This window comes from Apus apus, chromosome 19 (assembly GCF_020740795.1).
Source record: "Apus apus isolate bApuApu2 chromosome 19, bApuApu2.pri.cur, whole genome shotgun sequence".
NCBI lineage: Eukaryota > Metazoa > Chordata > Aves > Apodiformes > Apodidae > Apus > Apus apus.
Genome location: NC_067300.1, coordinates 1,968,644 through 1,985,779, shown reverse-complemented (window position 1 = coordinate 1,985,779; position 17,136 = coordinate 1,968,644). Strand labels below are relative to the sequence as shown.

General features: G+C 52.9%; 1 protein-coding gene across 1 annotated transcript; it reads left to right on the top strand.

Moving 5' to 3' along the window:
- The first annotated feature begins 3,517 nt into the window (after positions 1-3,517).
- On the top strand, positions 3,518-15,775 carry LOC127392500 (ectonucleoside triphosphate diphosphohydrolase 2-like). Its single transcript, XM_051636548.1, has 9 exons — positions 3,518-3,695; positions 6,315-6,432; positions 8,015-8,165; positions 8,880-9,039; positions 10,241-10,468; positions 11,923-12,195; positions 13,447-13,542; positions 14,415-14,549; positions 15,545-15,775. Exons 1-9 carry the CDS (start codon positions 3,582-3,584, stop codon positions 15,773-15,775), a joined length of 1,506 nt encoding a protein of 501 aa, XP_051492508.1. The 5' UTR covers positions 3,518-3,581.
- The last annotated feature ends 1,361 nt before the right edge of the window (positions 15,776-17,136 follow it).

The following is a 17,136-nucleotide window of genomic DNA, read 5'->3' as shown; positions in this document are numbered from 1 at the left end:
GCCAGGCTTTGTTCAGTGGGGTCCAGTGATGGGACAAGGGGCGGTGGGTGCAAACTGGAGCGTGTGAATATCAGAAAAAACTTCTTTCCTGTGAGGGTGACAGAGCCCTGGGCCAGGCTGCCCAGAGAGGCTGTGGAGTCTCCTTCTCTGGAGACATTCAAACCCCCCTGGACACGTTCCTGTGTGATGTGCTCTGGGTGCCCCTGCTCTGCAGGGGGGTTGGGCTGGGGGATCTTTCCAGGTCCCTTCCAACCCCTGGGATCCTGTGATTCTGTGATTCCGTAATGTTAGAGCCACAGGGCGAAGAATAATCCTTTGTGGAGCAACGTTAGAGTCACAGGGTGAAGAATAACTCCTTGTGTATAGGATCTGAAACAAAAATGTCGGAGCTTCCAACCCCCCCCCTGCTTTCTAACACTCCTCAGCGCAGCGGGAGGCTGGGTGAGGATTCCCAGATCCAGACCCAATCACAATAAACAAGCTGTTCTTGAGCAGGCATTCCTTACTGCAGCGCTGGGCAGCACTGGGGATTCTCCACCACTGGGGATATTTCCACCACTGGGGATATTTCCACCACGAGTGCTCCGAGGAGTCAGTGAAACACCCCGACTAATAGACACCAAAACCAGGCATATTCAGTTCCATGTCAGTGAGTTCCCAGAGTTCTTTTACATAGTCATTTTATTTCCTGGCATTGGCTATCTTTGTACTGATGCGTGCTTGAGGGTCTCCTGGGGGGGGTCTTTGTTGATTCTAGTCCTTTGTTGTCTTGGTGCTGTCTCCCCTCCTGGTCCTGTCTCCAGTCTCCTGCTGGTAGATTCCCCAGGTGGGTCAGAATCCACATCAGTGTGTCTGTAGGAGCTACAGGTTCTTAGAAGACTTGATGTTATCCCAACCTACAGGATGCTTGGCAGAGCTGACTGACCGTTTCACAAAGCACCTTGTTTTGAAAGCAACCCTTAGTATAGCAAACTCATTATTTTAGTAAACTTTTATTAGGATATATTTCTATTGAATTTACTAACGAATATCCTATGATGTGTCATATCTTTGCTTGTGCTGCCTGCTTTTGTATAGTGTAACGAAATTTGTATCTTCTGCTTGCATTGCATATTGCTCTTCTATTGTGGATCTTCTGCACGTGATTCTTCTATTGTGTAGCAGACACTGAGCAAACATCTTAAAGGTGTTTTTTTTTTTAGCATAGACCAGCTTTGTTGTTAACCATGAGAATGTTATGAAGCAGATTCTTGGAAATAATTAACATAAGCCAAAATAGTCATGCACACGTGTTAGTCAAAAAGATAAAACCTGAGAGCTGGAACTGTTTGGGGCACGTCCTGGTGGAGCTTGCTGTTGTGTTTGCTTGCTTCCGTTCGCTTCATAAAGTACAAATTTGGATAAAGATCCCACTTGGGAACGAGTCCTTTATCACACTCCTGAGATCTGCTGCCAGGCCCCAGGGCTGTGCGGGGCTGCCTCAGCCCAACCCGGCGCAGAAACCCCTCTGCCGCCCGCCCGGCGCTTGGTGCAACCCAAGTTGGAGGCAAACCCCGAGTGATTTAGAGCCCCACGGCACTTGGCTGTGTCAGCAAAGCCCCCTGAGCCCCACCAGCCAGCGGGCAGGAGGGATCAGCTCTGCCATTCCCGGCCAGGATGGAGCCCTCGGGCCGCCCTCACATCCCGGCTGCTGCTGGGGAGCAGCAGGACTGGGCTGGGCACAGCGGGGTCTGGCAGCTCCTCCAGAGCCCCTGGGTACCCTTAGGTGTCACGGTATGTCACGATAATGCCATCAGCGGGTTGCCACCCCCCGGTGCCAGCAGCCGCCCCGCGCATCCCGCACGCAGCGCTGGGGCAGGACGCCGGGCGCTCCTTTGGTTGGGGGCTTTGCAGCAAGAGGAACCGCTGCACAAATCCTCACAGCTGAAGCACGTGAAAGCTGCCTGTCCTGCTGCCTGTCCTCCTGCCTGTCCTGCTGCCTGTCCTCCTGCTGCCTGTCCTCCTGCCTGTCCTGCTGCCTGTCCTGCTGCCTGTCCTGCTGCTGCCTGTCCTGCTGCCTGTCCTGCTGCCTGTCCTCCTGCTGCCTGTCCTGGGCAGCCCTGAGAGCAGGGGCAGGGAGGCTGTCAGCACTCCAGCAGTTTAATCCCCATCCCCTTTGGAAAGCAGAGCTTTGCCAGCCCAAGTGTAAGGAAAGCAAAGAATTACAGAATGGTTTGGGTTGGAAGGGACCTTTAAAGATCTTCTAGCCCAGCTCCTCTGCTTACAGGCAAGGACATCTTGCTCCAAGCCCCACCCAAACTGGCTTTGAACCCTTGCAATGATGGGATGTCCACTACTACTCCGGGCAACCTGTTCCAGGGTCTCACCATCCTCATCATCCTTATGTTCAATCTAACTGTGCCCACTTTCAGTTTAAAATCCTTCTCCCTTGTCCTGCCACTACAGGACAGCTGCAGATACATTCTACTTGCTGACCAGCAAAACCTGGAGTCCAAACTCTGCAGGAAGATGAGGCCTTCCCAGACCTTTGCTTAAAGCAACTCTAAGATGGAGAGATGTGTCTCCAAATGCCCCTGCCAGACCAAGAAGGTGTCGTTCCTTTAGCTCTGCAGACAGAGGCTTGGTTGGTGAAGTTCTCTGGTGGGGACAAGATGGCCTGGCCAATGAATGGCCCAGCTCACACAAACCAGAATATTCTTGGTAAAGAAGCTGCACTTTCATTCCTAGACCCAGTCCCTGGGAATCAGCTGGGACAGCCTGGAAGCAGCACCTCCCCTGGGAATCACATGTTTTTCTTCAGAAATTCTGGTCCCAGGGATGTGTTCTGGCACTGGAAATGAGAAAGCAGGCAGATATTTTGTAAATCCAGGGAGCTGGCTGTCTTTCCTGGGTGGCTGTCAGGAAGGGGAATACAGGCAGCTACCCTGACTCTGGCCTGCTGGGGACAAAAGACCCGAGCAGCCTCCACAGCAAAGTCCAAACCAGGCAGAGCCTCCTCTGGGTGGAAACCCAGACATTTTCCTGTCCCCGGTGCCACCTGAGAGGGAAGGAGGAAGCAGGAGTGGTCTGAAGGAACCAGGCCCAGTGCCCACACTCCACCACAGCCCAGTGGACAGGGAAGTGCCCCAGGTCTACCTTGGAGTCCTCAGATAGAAAATAAACCCAGCAACAAGGAGCTTCCCCATTCTAATTTTGGCAGCCAGCACTGCCAGGCACAGAATACCAAAGGGATGAGTTTTGCCTCCTTTCTGCTGACGACACAGCTGAGTTAACCCCCCATTTCTGTTTCCCTCAACCCCGCTGCCTGGGGCAGTTTCGAGGTTGCTCCCATGCCTTCACAAAGCCAGCACTGGGCACCAAGCCCTGGGTTTCTTCCTTGCATGGAGCAATAGACCTGCCTGACACATCCCAGCTCGGGCCCACGCTCTCCTTGTGGTCCCTGTGGCTTGGGCTGGGCTGAAGCTGGAGCCCGGCCCTGCCCCGCCTTTCTCCCCCGTTTAAAGGCTGTTCCAAGCAGCTGCTGCCAGCTCTGCTGCTCTGCTGCTTCCTCTTCTTGACTCTGCAACAGGAGGAAACCCTTCATGTCTTGGCGGGAGCTGCTGCCCCCGTGGCTGGTGATCACAGCCGGGCTGACGGGCATCGTGCTGCTCTGTGTCTCCACCAAAGATGTGCCCATCCCACCTCTCAGGACCAAGGTAAGAGCAGCCAAGCCGGGGCAATAAGCAGAGGATCTTCTCCTTGTTGGTGGGGCTGCTGCTTAAGGAGAACCTGCCTGTTTCCTTGTGCAAGCTGGGAATTTAAACGGGTCTGGTTTGTTGCTTTTCACATTCCTTGCGCTACTGAGCCCGGAGCGCAGGCTGAGGAGGGGACAGGTTGGCATCCTTCAACATGCTGTAGCTTTTCCAACCAAAAGCAAGGCAGTCCCTTTGGCTGGTCAGGGAAGTACAGGCTGGATATGGTCCACGGATCAGCAGAGATGCCCACCACAGGCTGAGGAGAGACAGTCCAGGCGTAGAGCTACCCCAGAGCAGCCAGCAACCAGTGGAGGGAAAGTGCTAGGTCCCTCCTGAAAGTCTGTGGGAATCTGGCCCTGACCTGCTGCTTGTGTCTTAAATAAATATCCTCTTCCATGCTTTCTCTTCTTCTGTCCTTGATTTTAACTGCAGAGCCAACCTGCTGGTGGTGACCAGGGGGTTAATGCCCATCCACTCTGCCTCTTGCTGCAGGCTGAGCTGAGCCCCGTGGCACTGATGGTGTCATCAAGCAGAAGTAGGTTAACCTGCAGGTTTAGATGCCACCCCTCCTCCACACTGCTCCAAGAAACAGCATTGGATTAAAACAAAACAAAACAAAACAAAACAAGACACCTTATTGCTCCATGCTCTGTCATTCCCTGGTGCTGAGCTGGGGCAGAAAGGCAGGGATCTCTTCTCCTTTGTGCTCTGAGGAGCAGCCTCTGGTTTTGTGAAGGGAAAAAAAAATAATCCGGGTTTTTCCACCAACACCAATTCATTTCTTCCTCTTCTGAGGCAGCTGGTGTAGCAGCAAGAAACAGGAGCTGTCACTCACAGGATGGCAGCAGGCTCAGGCAGGGAGCTCCATCCTCCTTCCACATTTCTGCTCCAGCTCCAATCCCACCAGTTCCTGGCCCAGGCGCTGACTGGTGTAGCTGGGAGCTCCCAGGAAGGTCTTGTGCTAAAACACCTTCTGACCATGTCAACATCAACCTCTCAGGAGGTTTCTCCTCCTCTTCAGCCCCAGATAACAACTGTTTCTGTGCAGGATACAGCTGAGACTGTGCACTGCCACCTACCTCCCAGGTCCCATGAGTTGCTTCCTGTCTGTGTAGATGTCCCAGTTTGGGGTCATGTAATGGAGGGGGGAGGAGGAGACCCTTGGCTACCATCAGGGCTATTCTGAGTGTGGGAACCTGCAGCACAGCCACAGAGCACTGACTTCTCATTTCCTAACCCTCACATACGAGGTGCAGCTCAGCAAGGCTTGGTCAGCAGCAAAGAGACCAGACTGGGCTGCAAAGAGACTAAGACAAGGAGCTACTGGAGAGAGTCCGGCTCAGCTCACAAAGATGATGGGGGGACTGAAGCACCTGCCCTGGGGCTGTTCAGCCTGAAGGGGGGGTCTCTCTGAGGGGTGGAGGCACCATCCCTGGAGGTTTTCAAAAACCAGGTAAACATGGTGCTTCAGGAGAAGATTTAGTGATAGGGTATAGGACTTGATGATCCTGAAGGTCTTTTCCATCCTTAATGATTCTTTGATTCTCATCAGTGCTTATAAATACACACAGGGGGCGTCAGGAGGGTGGGGCCAGACTCCAGCAAGGACAGGACAAGGGGCAATGGGCACAAGCTGGAGCACAGGAGGCTCAAGTTAAACACAAGGAAAAAATTCTTTACTGTGAGTTTAACAGAGCCCTGGGACAGGCTGCCCAGAGAGGCTGTGGAGTCTCCTTCTCTGCAGACATTCCAAACCCACCTGGATGTGTTCCTGTGGGATCTGCTGTAGGTGACCCTGCTCTAGCAGAGGGGCTGGACCAGATGATCTTCACAGGTCCCTTCCAGCCCCAATGACTCGCTGAGAAAGCCCTGGGCCTCCCTGCTAGGACACAGGAGAGCTGGCAGTGGACAAGCTGTTGAGAAGTCTCACATTTGCTGCTGCTGCTTCTGACATTATCTTGGTCTCCGTGGGGCTGCTGCCCCGGACAGTGGGTCTGCTGGTTGGTCACAATGTGCTGCAGCTCCCACAGGTCTGGCAGGCATGGGGACAAACCCAGCCCGTGTCACACCAGCTCTGCAGTGGGGCATCAAACAGACATGGGAGCCTGGGGGTCCTCAGAAGCAGGAGCAAGCTGCAGCCCTCTGGTTCCTGCACAAAAGCTTTAGCAAACCAACCTGGCAGCAGTTTGAGGCCCAGAATCAGCCAAGAGCCTGGATAGTGCCATCTCCCTCTGCTTTAGGACCTTTTTTTCCTGAGCTCCAGGTGGCTCAGCTCTCAGTGGAAGCCCTGTGCCTGGTTTCAGGAACAGCTACAGAGCCTGCCACTGGAGCTCTGATGTGTTTCTGGGTGTCTCTCTGCTCTGCCACCCCTCATGCATATTCAGAAGTGCAGATGGTTCCCTGCAAACCCAGATCATCTTCTGGCTTCACTCATTCATTGAATGTAAAAAGCCAACTCAAACACTGCAGTGCAGACCCGTGGGTTACCCAGAGCACCTACAAACTGCTGAGTAACCCTACCAATACAAAGCAAGGTGCATTTCAGTAGTGTTTACCTGGAATGTTTTTGGGGTTTTCCAGTATGGAATTGTTCTGGATGCTGGCCCATCCCACACCATCCTGTTCATCTACCAGTGGACCACTACCAAGGTGAACAAGACCGGGGTGATCAGGGACTGGAGCTCCTGTCCTGTGCCAGGTAAGGTGCCTGATTCATGCTTGGTGGTCTGAGGGGCTGGCATGGGATGGATGGAAGCCCAGAGATCTGTGTCTGGACCATTGCTGCAAGTTCCTTGGCTCCTGGACCATCCAGCTGCACACTGAGTGGTGACAGTGAAGAACAAGCTGCTTATTTTCAGCATGAGACTTCCTGACACAGGCAGATTTAGCCACACAACTGGACATCAGAGCACTTGGCAGTAGCAGGTGACTTGTTTTTTGGCCTGCAGCAGGCTGGGAGGCACACAGAGAGGATGGGGCTGGTCCTGGTGCTCACATGGATCACTGGCAGAGCTTCTCACCCAGATGAGATAGTGAAAAGCAACAGAAATAAATCTGGCTGCAGGGTGACTCCTGGTATCTTCTGCCTCCTCTTGACTGTACCCTGGACAATACATGGTGTAGCTCCACCAGTGGTGCCAAGACTCCAACCCCCACGTGGGGTCTGACAGCACAAGCACGAGTTCATCTTGGTTTTAGGTGTTACAGCTTGGAGGATATTGGGGTCTTCCTCACTAGTTTGAAGCAGTTCAGCCCTGCCAAAGCCAGCTGGAAGGGTTTCATGCACGAATGCTTGGGCTTTCTTTCTCTATCTCTCAATCTTGCTTTGATGTTGAAACCTGATTATAGCAGGATGCTGGGAAGCCCTGAACTCTCAGCTCCATGTGCTGTGGGAGGGCAGCTGCACAAGCAGGGAAGAGGGTTTGTGCCCTTGAAGACTGTAAGCAAAACAAACCCCACAAAGAAGATGCAACAGGAGCTCCCTGAAACCTTGTATGTGTCCCTTGACTGCTGCCATGTTCCCTGGCTGGGCCAGAAACAGGAACTGCAGCTCAGTGCAGCAGTTTGTCAGCAGCAGCAGGAGGTCCAGGCAGGTCTCTTGCCCAGAAGTGCAAAGCAGTCTCTGTCTGCAGGGCAGTGTGGCCTTTCAGCAGCTGGAGGCAAGATGCAGCTCAGCCCAGACAGGGCCCAGGGGAGCACAGCATGTGGTGAGAGCCAGAGGATGGGGAAGTGAAGCTCCTTCTGGGTAGTACCTCAGAACCAGCATTTAAGACCCCATTGAATCTGGACAGGAGCCAAGGCTTGCACACAGCTTCCCTCTGCACAGCACCAGCTGCCTCTAGAGCAGAGGCATCTCGCTTGCAGGCTCAGAAGCCACCCCCACCAACACAGCAGGAAGTGGCTGGAGGACAGAGCTGACGTTTGTCTCAGCTCCACCTGCATGACACCGTGTCCTCTGGCTTATCTCGCATAGTGGCTAAAGCCACATTTCTTCCTCTGTGGGCTGAGCCACCCCCTGCTGCAGCAGTCCCGTGGCTGAGGCCACACAGGGGATGTCCCAGCAGCAGAGCCAGGTTCTCTCACTCCAATTTGGCATTTACACACACACATTTGGCTCCCAGCACCATATTTTAGCCGGACAGCCACTTGGAAGAACTTCATTCTGCTGTGAGAGGTCCTCTTTAACCATGCCCAAGGCAGCAACCTCTTGGGATAACAGCTCTCACACTTCTCCCAAACCTTTCCTTAGAAAATTTCATTATTTCCCCCTCTGTCTTCAGATCTGGGAGTCTCCAGCTACTTGGATTCTCCTCAGAAAGCTGGGAAGAGCTTGGAGCCATGTCTGAACTGGGCCCAGAAAGAGATCCCAGCAGAGCAGCACAGCCAAACCCCTCTCTACCTGGGAGCAACCGCCAGCACGGGGCAGCTGAAGTGAGTGAATGTTGCAAACCCACACCCAGAGATCAGCACACGCCATGTGGATCATTCCCTAAATGCACCTCACCCTGTCTGCTCTGCAGTGTGTTCCACCCCTAAGCTGCTAGTCAGGTAAACCTTCCACAGGTCCCCATGTGTTCCAGGGGAGCACAGCAGGGCTGTGTCTCCACACTGTCCTCACAAGCAGCCACGAGGAATTAGTGCTGGGTAAAACACCCAGGTCTGGGAGCTAAAGGGTTTTCAGTGTATGTGACAACCCACCTGGGCTTGCAGGGGTGCTCCTTGTCAGCAGGTTGGGAATGGTGGTGGGAAGAGCCCCCTCATCATACACACTTTTGTGGATCTTGTTCTCAGTCACCTCATTATTGGGACCTTTGCCTCCTTTTAGACCCAGGGGAAAAGGAAGGTCTTGAGGGGACCAGGTCAGTGGGGCAAGGCCACAGAATCCCCTCAGTGGCAGGGCCTCCTAAGCTCCCAAACTTGAACGGTGGCACAACTGCTCAAATCATCCCTCTGCTGCTCTTGCCCCCAGTGCCACGTGAGGGGAGAGAGAAGAAGCAGCAGCAGGAGTGGGATTGTCACCGTGTCTCTGTGCTACAACCCAAAGTGGGGAGCAGAGCAGAAGCCCTGCAGCTGTGCCCCCACTGCAGCCTGCCCCTGGCAGGGCCCTGTAACAACAAATGTGCCTTCTTTTTCTTTTCTGTGTAGCCTCAGCCATCCTGCCCTCTCTGATGGTCTCCCTGCTGCCCTGGCTGTGGCCCTGAAGTCATCCCCCTTTGACTTTCAGGGGGCACAAATCCTGTCCAGCCAAGACAAGGAAGCCTTCAACTGGGTTGCCATTAACTATGTCCTGGAGAACTTCTTCAAGGTAAAGGAACAGCCCTGCCTGGGGAGTGCAGAGCTCAGCTGAGCACCTGCCAGGAACAAACAGCCACAGAGACACGTGGAGGGGTCATTCAAACAATGCTTAAGCACAACTGCCTTGCAGAGGGGGCAGGTTATGTCCCACATCAGCTGGCTGGGGGACATAAGGTGAGATGGTTATAGCTAGGCTGAAGGAACAAAGCTTTAACACAGCCTTTTGTGGACATGTTCAGGCAGAAACCCTTACAGATGTGAGGCTTTCTGGATGACACATCCAGGGTGCTCCCAGAGGTGACCTTACACAGCCTGGTCCTGGGGAAAAAGAACTGCCCAGCTCTGAGCTCAGCACTGCTGTCAAGCAGGCACTGCTGCTGCTGGAGCCCAGCTGTCCCACACAGCATCCTGTGCATGGGGGCAGAAGAGCAGAGGCTTTTGCTGCCAAAACAAAAGCCCATCACATTTCCCCTCACCAGGAGTTGGAGCACAGCTGGGTGTCCCAGCATGGGGCCTGCTCTGTGTTCAGAAGGCACTTGCTAAACAAAGAACACATTTACTTTCCTTGCTCTACCCATGGCTTCTCCAGCCAAAGGGTGTCAAGAAGAACTCAAAGGGCAGGAAAAGGTGGGTTAGACCGAGTTATTCCACATCAGGGAAGTGAAAGGTAGTCCTGATAACCAGCAGCAAGCAGGCACTAGTTAGGGAACTGCTAGCCCTGCTGGCAGCAACACAGGCTCCCCAGCCAGGGCCAGAGTGCTCACACCCACCTGAACTCTCCTCTTTGTGCTGAGAACTTTGCCTGGATCATCTCTGCAAGAGATGAAACCACAGGGTTCTTCAGCAGGAGGATCACTTCAGCTTCAAGGCAGCACTTGAAGCCCACAACTGCCCACCTGGAAACCTCCCTCCTGTTCCTCACCACCACCCCTCTCCTCTCTCCCCTGCTCATACCTGCTGAAACCAGTGCCTTGAGCAGCCATCCAGGGCCGTGAGCTCTTGCTGGCTGTGAGAAGTGCTTGTGCAACGGCTCCTGCTCCCTCCAAAGCCACCAGTTCACCATCCTTAGGTCCTGTGGGGGGAGAGGGGGAATAAAAGTCAGGCTGTACAGCACCAGAGAGCTGCTTTCTCCCTCTGTGCACTAATGCTTGCATCTGTGACTCAGGTGTAGAATTCTTAAGACCTGTCCTCTCTGGTTCTTTCTGGGTCAGTACGACTGGCGAGGGCAGTTGGTCCCATCCAGGAAGGGGATGGCAGGAGTCCTGTCCGTGGGAGGAACCTCAACACAGCTCACTTCCAAGGTGGAAGGAGAGAAGCAGGCACCCAAGGAGGCAGTGAGGCTGCAGCTGTACGGGCAGACACACCAGGTGCAGACTCAGCCCTGCCCCTGCCACACCACAGAGCAACTCCGCCACCGGCTGCTCTCCAGGCTCATCCAGGTGAGTACCTGCCAGAAGGGCACCTGCAAGGATCCTGGATACAATATCACTAAACAGCAGCTTCACAGGGTGTAGCAAAAGGGGCAAAATGTCAATCACTAGGAGAAGGCATTTGCATGTGTCTAAAAAAGCCCAGTGCACTTGGAAAACATACTCTCTGTGCCTCAGTCGGTGCCCCCCGAGCAGCCACACACAGTTTCCTACCTGCAGGCTCTTCCTTCACACACACGAGCTTAAAACTGCCCTCCAGAGGTGCTAAGGTCACCTTTAGGGTGAAGAGAGGCAAAGGCCTCCCTTGGCTCCTCTGAACTGCCCCTCCAACCTAGGGCAGCCTAACCAGCAGCACCTGGGAACCAACCAGGACCCTCCCCGAGGGGCGTTTCCTTTGCTGACATTAACCCTGAAGCATCTTTCAAAAAGCAACACTTGATTTGGAAAACATGCAGGTGTTTTGGTTCTTCCAAACTTGATTTCACTTGGAGGGGGCAGGATCTGATGCAAACTCACGAGCCATTTTAGTCTCCACCAAAATCTAATTTTCAGAGATAAACTACTCACTGCACATCCCCTTGCCTCCCTAGGAACCACACCTTCCCTCTCTGGGACCTGAACGTCCCACATGAAGACCCACTTCATCACAGCTTCATACTGGGGAATTCCTGAACACTGGTTCTTCAGGGGTTGAGCCACTGGCACAGGCTGCCCAGGGAGGTGGTTGAATCACCACCCCTGGAGGTGTTTAAACGGCCTATAGATGTGGTGCTGAGGGACATCAGAACTGAAAGAGAGGAGATTTAGGTTAGACATTGGAAAGAATTCTTCACTATGAGGGTGGTGAGATCCTGGTCCAGGTTGCCCAGGGAAGCTGTGGCTGCCCCATCCCTGGCAGTGTTGAAGGGCAGGTTGGATGGGGCTTGAAGCAACCTGGGCTGGTGGGAGGTGCCCCTGCCCATGCAGGGGTGGAACTAAATTGTCTTTAAGGTCCCTTCCAACCCAAACCATTCTCTGATTCTGTGACATGGTTTAGCACTACACCTGGTAGAGTTGGCTTATGGTTGGACTTGATGATCTTAAAGCTCTTTTCCAAGCAGAACAAATCTGCAATTTGAAAGGCAGACCAGCACAGCCTCTTCTTTCAAATTAGAAAGAGCACAGGATTCATGGAAATTGCATTTTTGGTCGAAGGGTGAGCAGGTGGGGCTGGGACACCTCAGCCTCCCCCAGCAGGTCCAGTGACTGCAGCTTCCCCTGCACCCTGCAGGAGCTGCATCCATCTGGGCCTTGCAGTTGATGAACTGAGAGAAGGTTTGGGAAACATCTGCAGCCTGCCTGCTCAATGACAACATTGATGAACGTGCCAGATCAATGACTGTGTCGCATTTTGTCCTCCTTTGTGAAGCCCTGAGACACCAAACCCTCTCTTGCGGCCTCTGTCCTTCTTGTATTGTCTCTAGGACCAGAGAAGTGCTACAGCTGTGTCTAACCCCTGCTGGCCCCTCACCTACTCCCAGGAGGTGCAGTGGCAGTCCGTGCACGCCGGGCCTTGTGCTGTCAGTGGTGACACACTGGACATCCCTGGCCCTGAGGAGATCTTCAACATCACCGGCTCCAGCGATCCCACCGCCTGCACCAGCCTCGTGCAGAGCCTGCTCAGCTCTTCCTCCTCCTGCAGCTTCTCCAACCATTCCCTCAGCAGTGTTTCCAAGCCCCTCCGGACCAGGTTTTTGGTGGGTTCTCATTTACACTTGGGTATGCAAGTGGTGTGAAAACCACAGGAAATGGGACTGGTTTGAGCATTAAAAAATACAGAGGGAACAGCCACGCTGGGCTCTGTGCTAGCCAAGAGGGCCAGTGCCCTGGCTAGTGCTGCACACATGCACTCCTAGATTTGTTTGGGTTGGAAGGGACCTTCAAGATCATCTAGATCCAACCCCCTGCATGGGCAGGGACACCTCCCACCAGCCCAGGCTGCTCCAAGCCCCATCCAACCTGCCCTTCAACACTGCCAGGGAAGGGGCAGCCACAGCTTCCCTGGGCAACCTGGGCCAGGCTCTCACCACCCTCACACTAAAGAACTTCTTACTAATATCTCACCTAAATCTCCCCTCTTCCAGTTTTAATCCATTCCCCTTGTCCACTCCCTCCCTGCCCTTGTCCCAAGCCCCTCCCCAGCTTTCCTGGAGCCCCTTCAGGCACTGGAAGGTGCTCTAAGGTCTCCCTGGAGCCTTCTCTTCTCCAGGGTGAACACCCCGACTCTCCCAGCCTGTCTCCAGAGCAGAGCTGCTCCAGCCCTCCCATCATCTTCATGATCTCCTCTGGCCACTCCTGCCCTCTCCCCCTCATTGGCATGCAGCTGGTCAAATATGGACCACAGGCTTCCCAGCAATGACTATGACAGGGCTTTTCTTTATCCATGTCTCAGCAATGTCTGCCTGCAAGAGAAACTTTGGAGCTCCACAGAGCCAGTGGGGATAGAACAGCCAGGAGTTGCATGCTGAGCAGGTCTTCCCACACCAACTCTGTAGTAAAGCTGAAGATCCTTTAACAAACATGTGGGCATCTCCCACCCACAAGCATGCTCATCCCTGAGCCCCTGGACCTAGTGTCCAAAGTCATTGGGTTGTTAAGCCAGGGCCACTTCAAGATCCTAGAACAAACTGAGTGTTTTTCAGAGGGAGGAATTATGGAAATTTCCACAGCTCCCTGCTCCTGAGAGCCTTCCATGGACACGGTGCCAAGGAGCATCTGTACTAGTCTATTTACTCAGGCAGGGCCAGGAAGGTTCCTACCTGCATGCAAGGTAGGAACTGTCCTGTCTCCACCTCCAGGCAGCAACAGAGCTGCTTGTCTTCCTTGCACCACCACCAGAGACCCCATAACCACCACCACAGGCCCACCAGGAAGGCACCCATCAACCTGCCCCACAGCTGCTCACACTTTCCTACAGTCACTGATCATTTCTTCTGCTGCTGTTGTAGGTGATCTCTGAGGCCATGGACTTCATGAGAGAAGTTGTGCCCTCTCCTGATTTGGGTCAGGCAGTCAACAGGCTGTGTGGGATGTCTGCCAAAGAGGTAACTGTGGAATAACTTTGTGTGCAGGGAGAGTGGGAAGCAAGGAGCAGTTTGTTACAAAAACCCATGGGGCTCAGACTGACCCAGCCATAACTTACAGGCTCCCTCAGGGGAAAACTTGGATTCACCTGGTTTTTGGTTTTTCTACTTTGAGGAAACAGGCTCCACTTATTTCCCTTCCTCTCAAATCCCAGCTGCTGCTGGTAACACCTGGACTTAATTCAATGAAAAGCCACAAGAACCTTCTACTGCCTATTACAGAGTAAACAGGAAGGCTCTCTGCTCACTCCTCAAGTGCAAGGAACAGATCCACTCAGACTCCAGGGCTTTCCCCATCTCCAGGGCCCATGGAGACCAAGCCAAGGGAACTTCCAAGTTCTTTCCTCAGTTGGTGGCTGAGGAGCACACTGAGGAGTGCTGATCTGCACTGACTGAGCACTCACAGTAACCTTCAAACTGGGCAATTTCTACAGGGTTTGCTAATGGGGTAGCAAAGCCCATAACCATCTCCCTCTCTCATTAATGTTCCTGTTAAGAGAAAGGCTGTGGCATCAGCTCAGCCTAATTAGAGAGCAGAGAGTCAGACCAAGCAGTTCCCCTGCAAGGCAATTGCAGGAGACCTGGCTGCCAGTCCTGCAGCTCTTGGAGCTGCCTGGTCTGTAATAAGATGGGAACCAAGGCACTAAGAGCTGACACGGGTTCCCAGACCACAGCCCAGGAGATAGATGCCATTTCAGTCTGCTCAGGACACAAACCAGTCCCACAGTCAGGCCCAGAGCAGGAAAGCAGAGGTTACAGCAAGCCTGAAAGTCAGCTACTGAATATTTACCTCTTTTTTTCCCCCCCCCATCTTCTTTTGGAAATGACACCAGCTGGTCAAGGAGTCCAAGAGAAGCCTGGACACCCTTGCTGATTACTGCCTTGTGTCTGCCTTCATCTTTCATCTCAGTACACAGGGATACACATTTGACTTTGATGGGTCTGTTTGGACTGCATTCCAGAAGAAGGTCAGTCACCTGCATTGTGGTATTTCCAGTTACAAGGGAGGGCTGGTTTCAGTAAAGCCAACCTGGCCTGCTCCCACAGGCCCTGACCAGCTGGGCTTCTCCAGCAAGATGTTTTTTTTCCAAAATAAGCTCACAATTATGATAAGGAAGAAAACCAGTGTCAGAGAGCTAGAGATTCCACTTGTCCCCACTGGAAAATAGGAGTCAAAACCTCATCTGGAGCAATATCTTCTTTGAGAGTCTGTGCCCAAGAGGGAAGGAAGTATGACCTGATCAGCACTTCATGCTAAGGACAAACTGCTGATAGTACTTCCTGAGCCAAAAGAAGCTGCCCTACCCCCTTGCAACCACCTTTCTACTAGTGAGGATTCATAACTGGCTTATAAGCTCTGAAATTCCTTCAGGATGAGGAGCCCCTAAGGACAGGGGCATTTTATTTGGGTCCTGCCCTTCACAAAAGGAATGAAAGCCCATTCCCAGCCCTCTTCACAACTCGCCAGCCCAGGCAGAGTCCCACTGAGCAGGGACCACCTCAGGGACAGCAGGGCAGCCAGTGCTGACCAGCAGACTAAGGCAAGGCAGGTCCAGGGTCCATCCAGGGAGCCTACAACATAGGTCTGAGGTTCAACCAGGCAACAGGGCCAGAGATGGAACTACCCACAATGTAGACCTGAGACAACCAGTCAGTGAGCAGAAGAAGGAACAGCACACACCTATAGCTCAGGAAAGGAATGGCTGCTCAGGAAAAGGAGATGGCTGCCCAGGCCAGAGCTTAAATGGAGCTCCCAGGCCCATGGAAGGGGTGGAAGTCCCAGGTGAGACTGGTCAGGGCAGTGAGGGCCTATTAGTGCACTCAGCTGGGAGAGCTCCTCATTTCAAGCCTAATCCTTGGCTCAGTCTCAAATAAGGCACACGAGGCCTTGGGCCTGTGCACAGGAACACAGCTGGGTCCAGCTGTCTTCACTTCTGACCTCTCCTCCTTCTTAACTCCACAGATGGGTGATCCATCATCTGGCTGGACTCTTGGGTACCTGCTGAATCTGACCAACACCATCCCCAAGGACAGCCCAAGCTTCCTCAAGGGGATTGAACCAGGGGTCTGGTCTTTGCTCCTCATCCTCTTTGTTGTGCTGCTCACTGGCTCCTTCATGCGCATCTCGTACCGAGTGATGGTCAAGGAGAACAGCCCCAGTGACAGGAACAGCAGTGTTTTTGATGACAATTGACACGTATCCTGGGATGTGATCCTCCTGCCAGAGGGCAGCTAACAGGGTACACACAGACATCCCAAAGGTGTAAGTCACTGGAGGATGCAAGAGGGCAGGGCTCCCAGTGCCTTGTCACCTTGCCAGCACTTGCACTACTGTACCTGGAGACAACGGATCCTGCTCTGCAGGAAGCTGTGATTCCTGCTGGATGGCAAGTTGTTCCTTCTCCAGAGGAGAGCAGCATGATCAGATCTTGCTTGGGTTGCAGCTGAAATTACTCACATTAAGCTAACGAAACGATGCCTCTGAGCAGGCAGGCTCTGAGCTACTGTACAGTTAATATTGAAGAATCCTGTCTAGTCAGGAGAGGTGGTGGCTGAAAAAGGGGCTGTGTCCTCTTCTGTGCCTGCAAGAGAGAGGACACCTCCAGTGTCACCACTAGTGAAGACTGGAACAGCATTAAAATATCGAATGTAACAGCCACCCTGCTTCCATGTTCTAGGAGAGAAAGCAGGTATTTTCTGCCTGCTGTTACTGATCTGTCTGTTCCTCCACCTCTGTGTCCCTCCCAGCTCCTGCTGGCCAAGAATCCTCCAAAAGCAATGGGGTTTGGTCTCGGATGTGCAGAGCATCAAAGGAGAAACCAAGGGCACAGCCAGAGTTGAGTTGCTGTCTCAGCTGAGTCATGGCAACGCAGGGTTAGAGCTGTCAATTTAAACTCTTTAACCAGGACTTATTAACACATTTCATTTCACATCTACTAAAATTGAGGGCATGGTGGGCTGAGGTTCACCAGTTTGCTCCTTTGCACTGAGCTGCCTGTCTCCCTGAGTCTGAGGGTGCAGCTCTTCATCTAACACTGCCCAGTAGAGAGGAGCAGACCCAGGAACAGAGGCTCTGCTGATTGTCTGTCCCATTACTTCCCTATTAGACTGTGACCAGAGTTACTTTATAATCCAATACTCAGGATTCCTCTGGGACCTTCTGGTCATTCCAGCTCCTCTGGTCTGGTCTGTTCTGCTCATCTAAAAGATGAGGTGCTGTACGAATTCTCTGTGTTGTTGTGAAGAAAAGGGATGGATTTAGCCTAACACTGTCCTTTGACCAAAGAATTTAGAGTTTACTTCTCTGGTTGCTTCAGAGACTTAAACACATGGGCTGTTAAAAGCCTAAGGGACAAGTGTCTCCTCCTCATTTCAGGCCACTTTAGACAGACATGTAAATGCTCACAGATGCTGGGATGTGCCTTGCAGGATTTTTAAAGCTACCATGGCACATAAATCTTTTAAAATATGATCATTAGTCCCTTATGCTGCCAACTCATCTTCTCCCTTCCCCATAATATTGGGGTATTCATCAACTTTCAGGCCTATTAATGA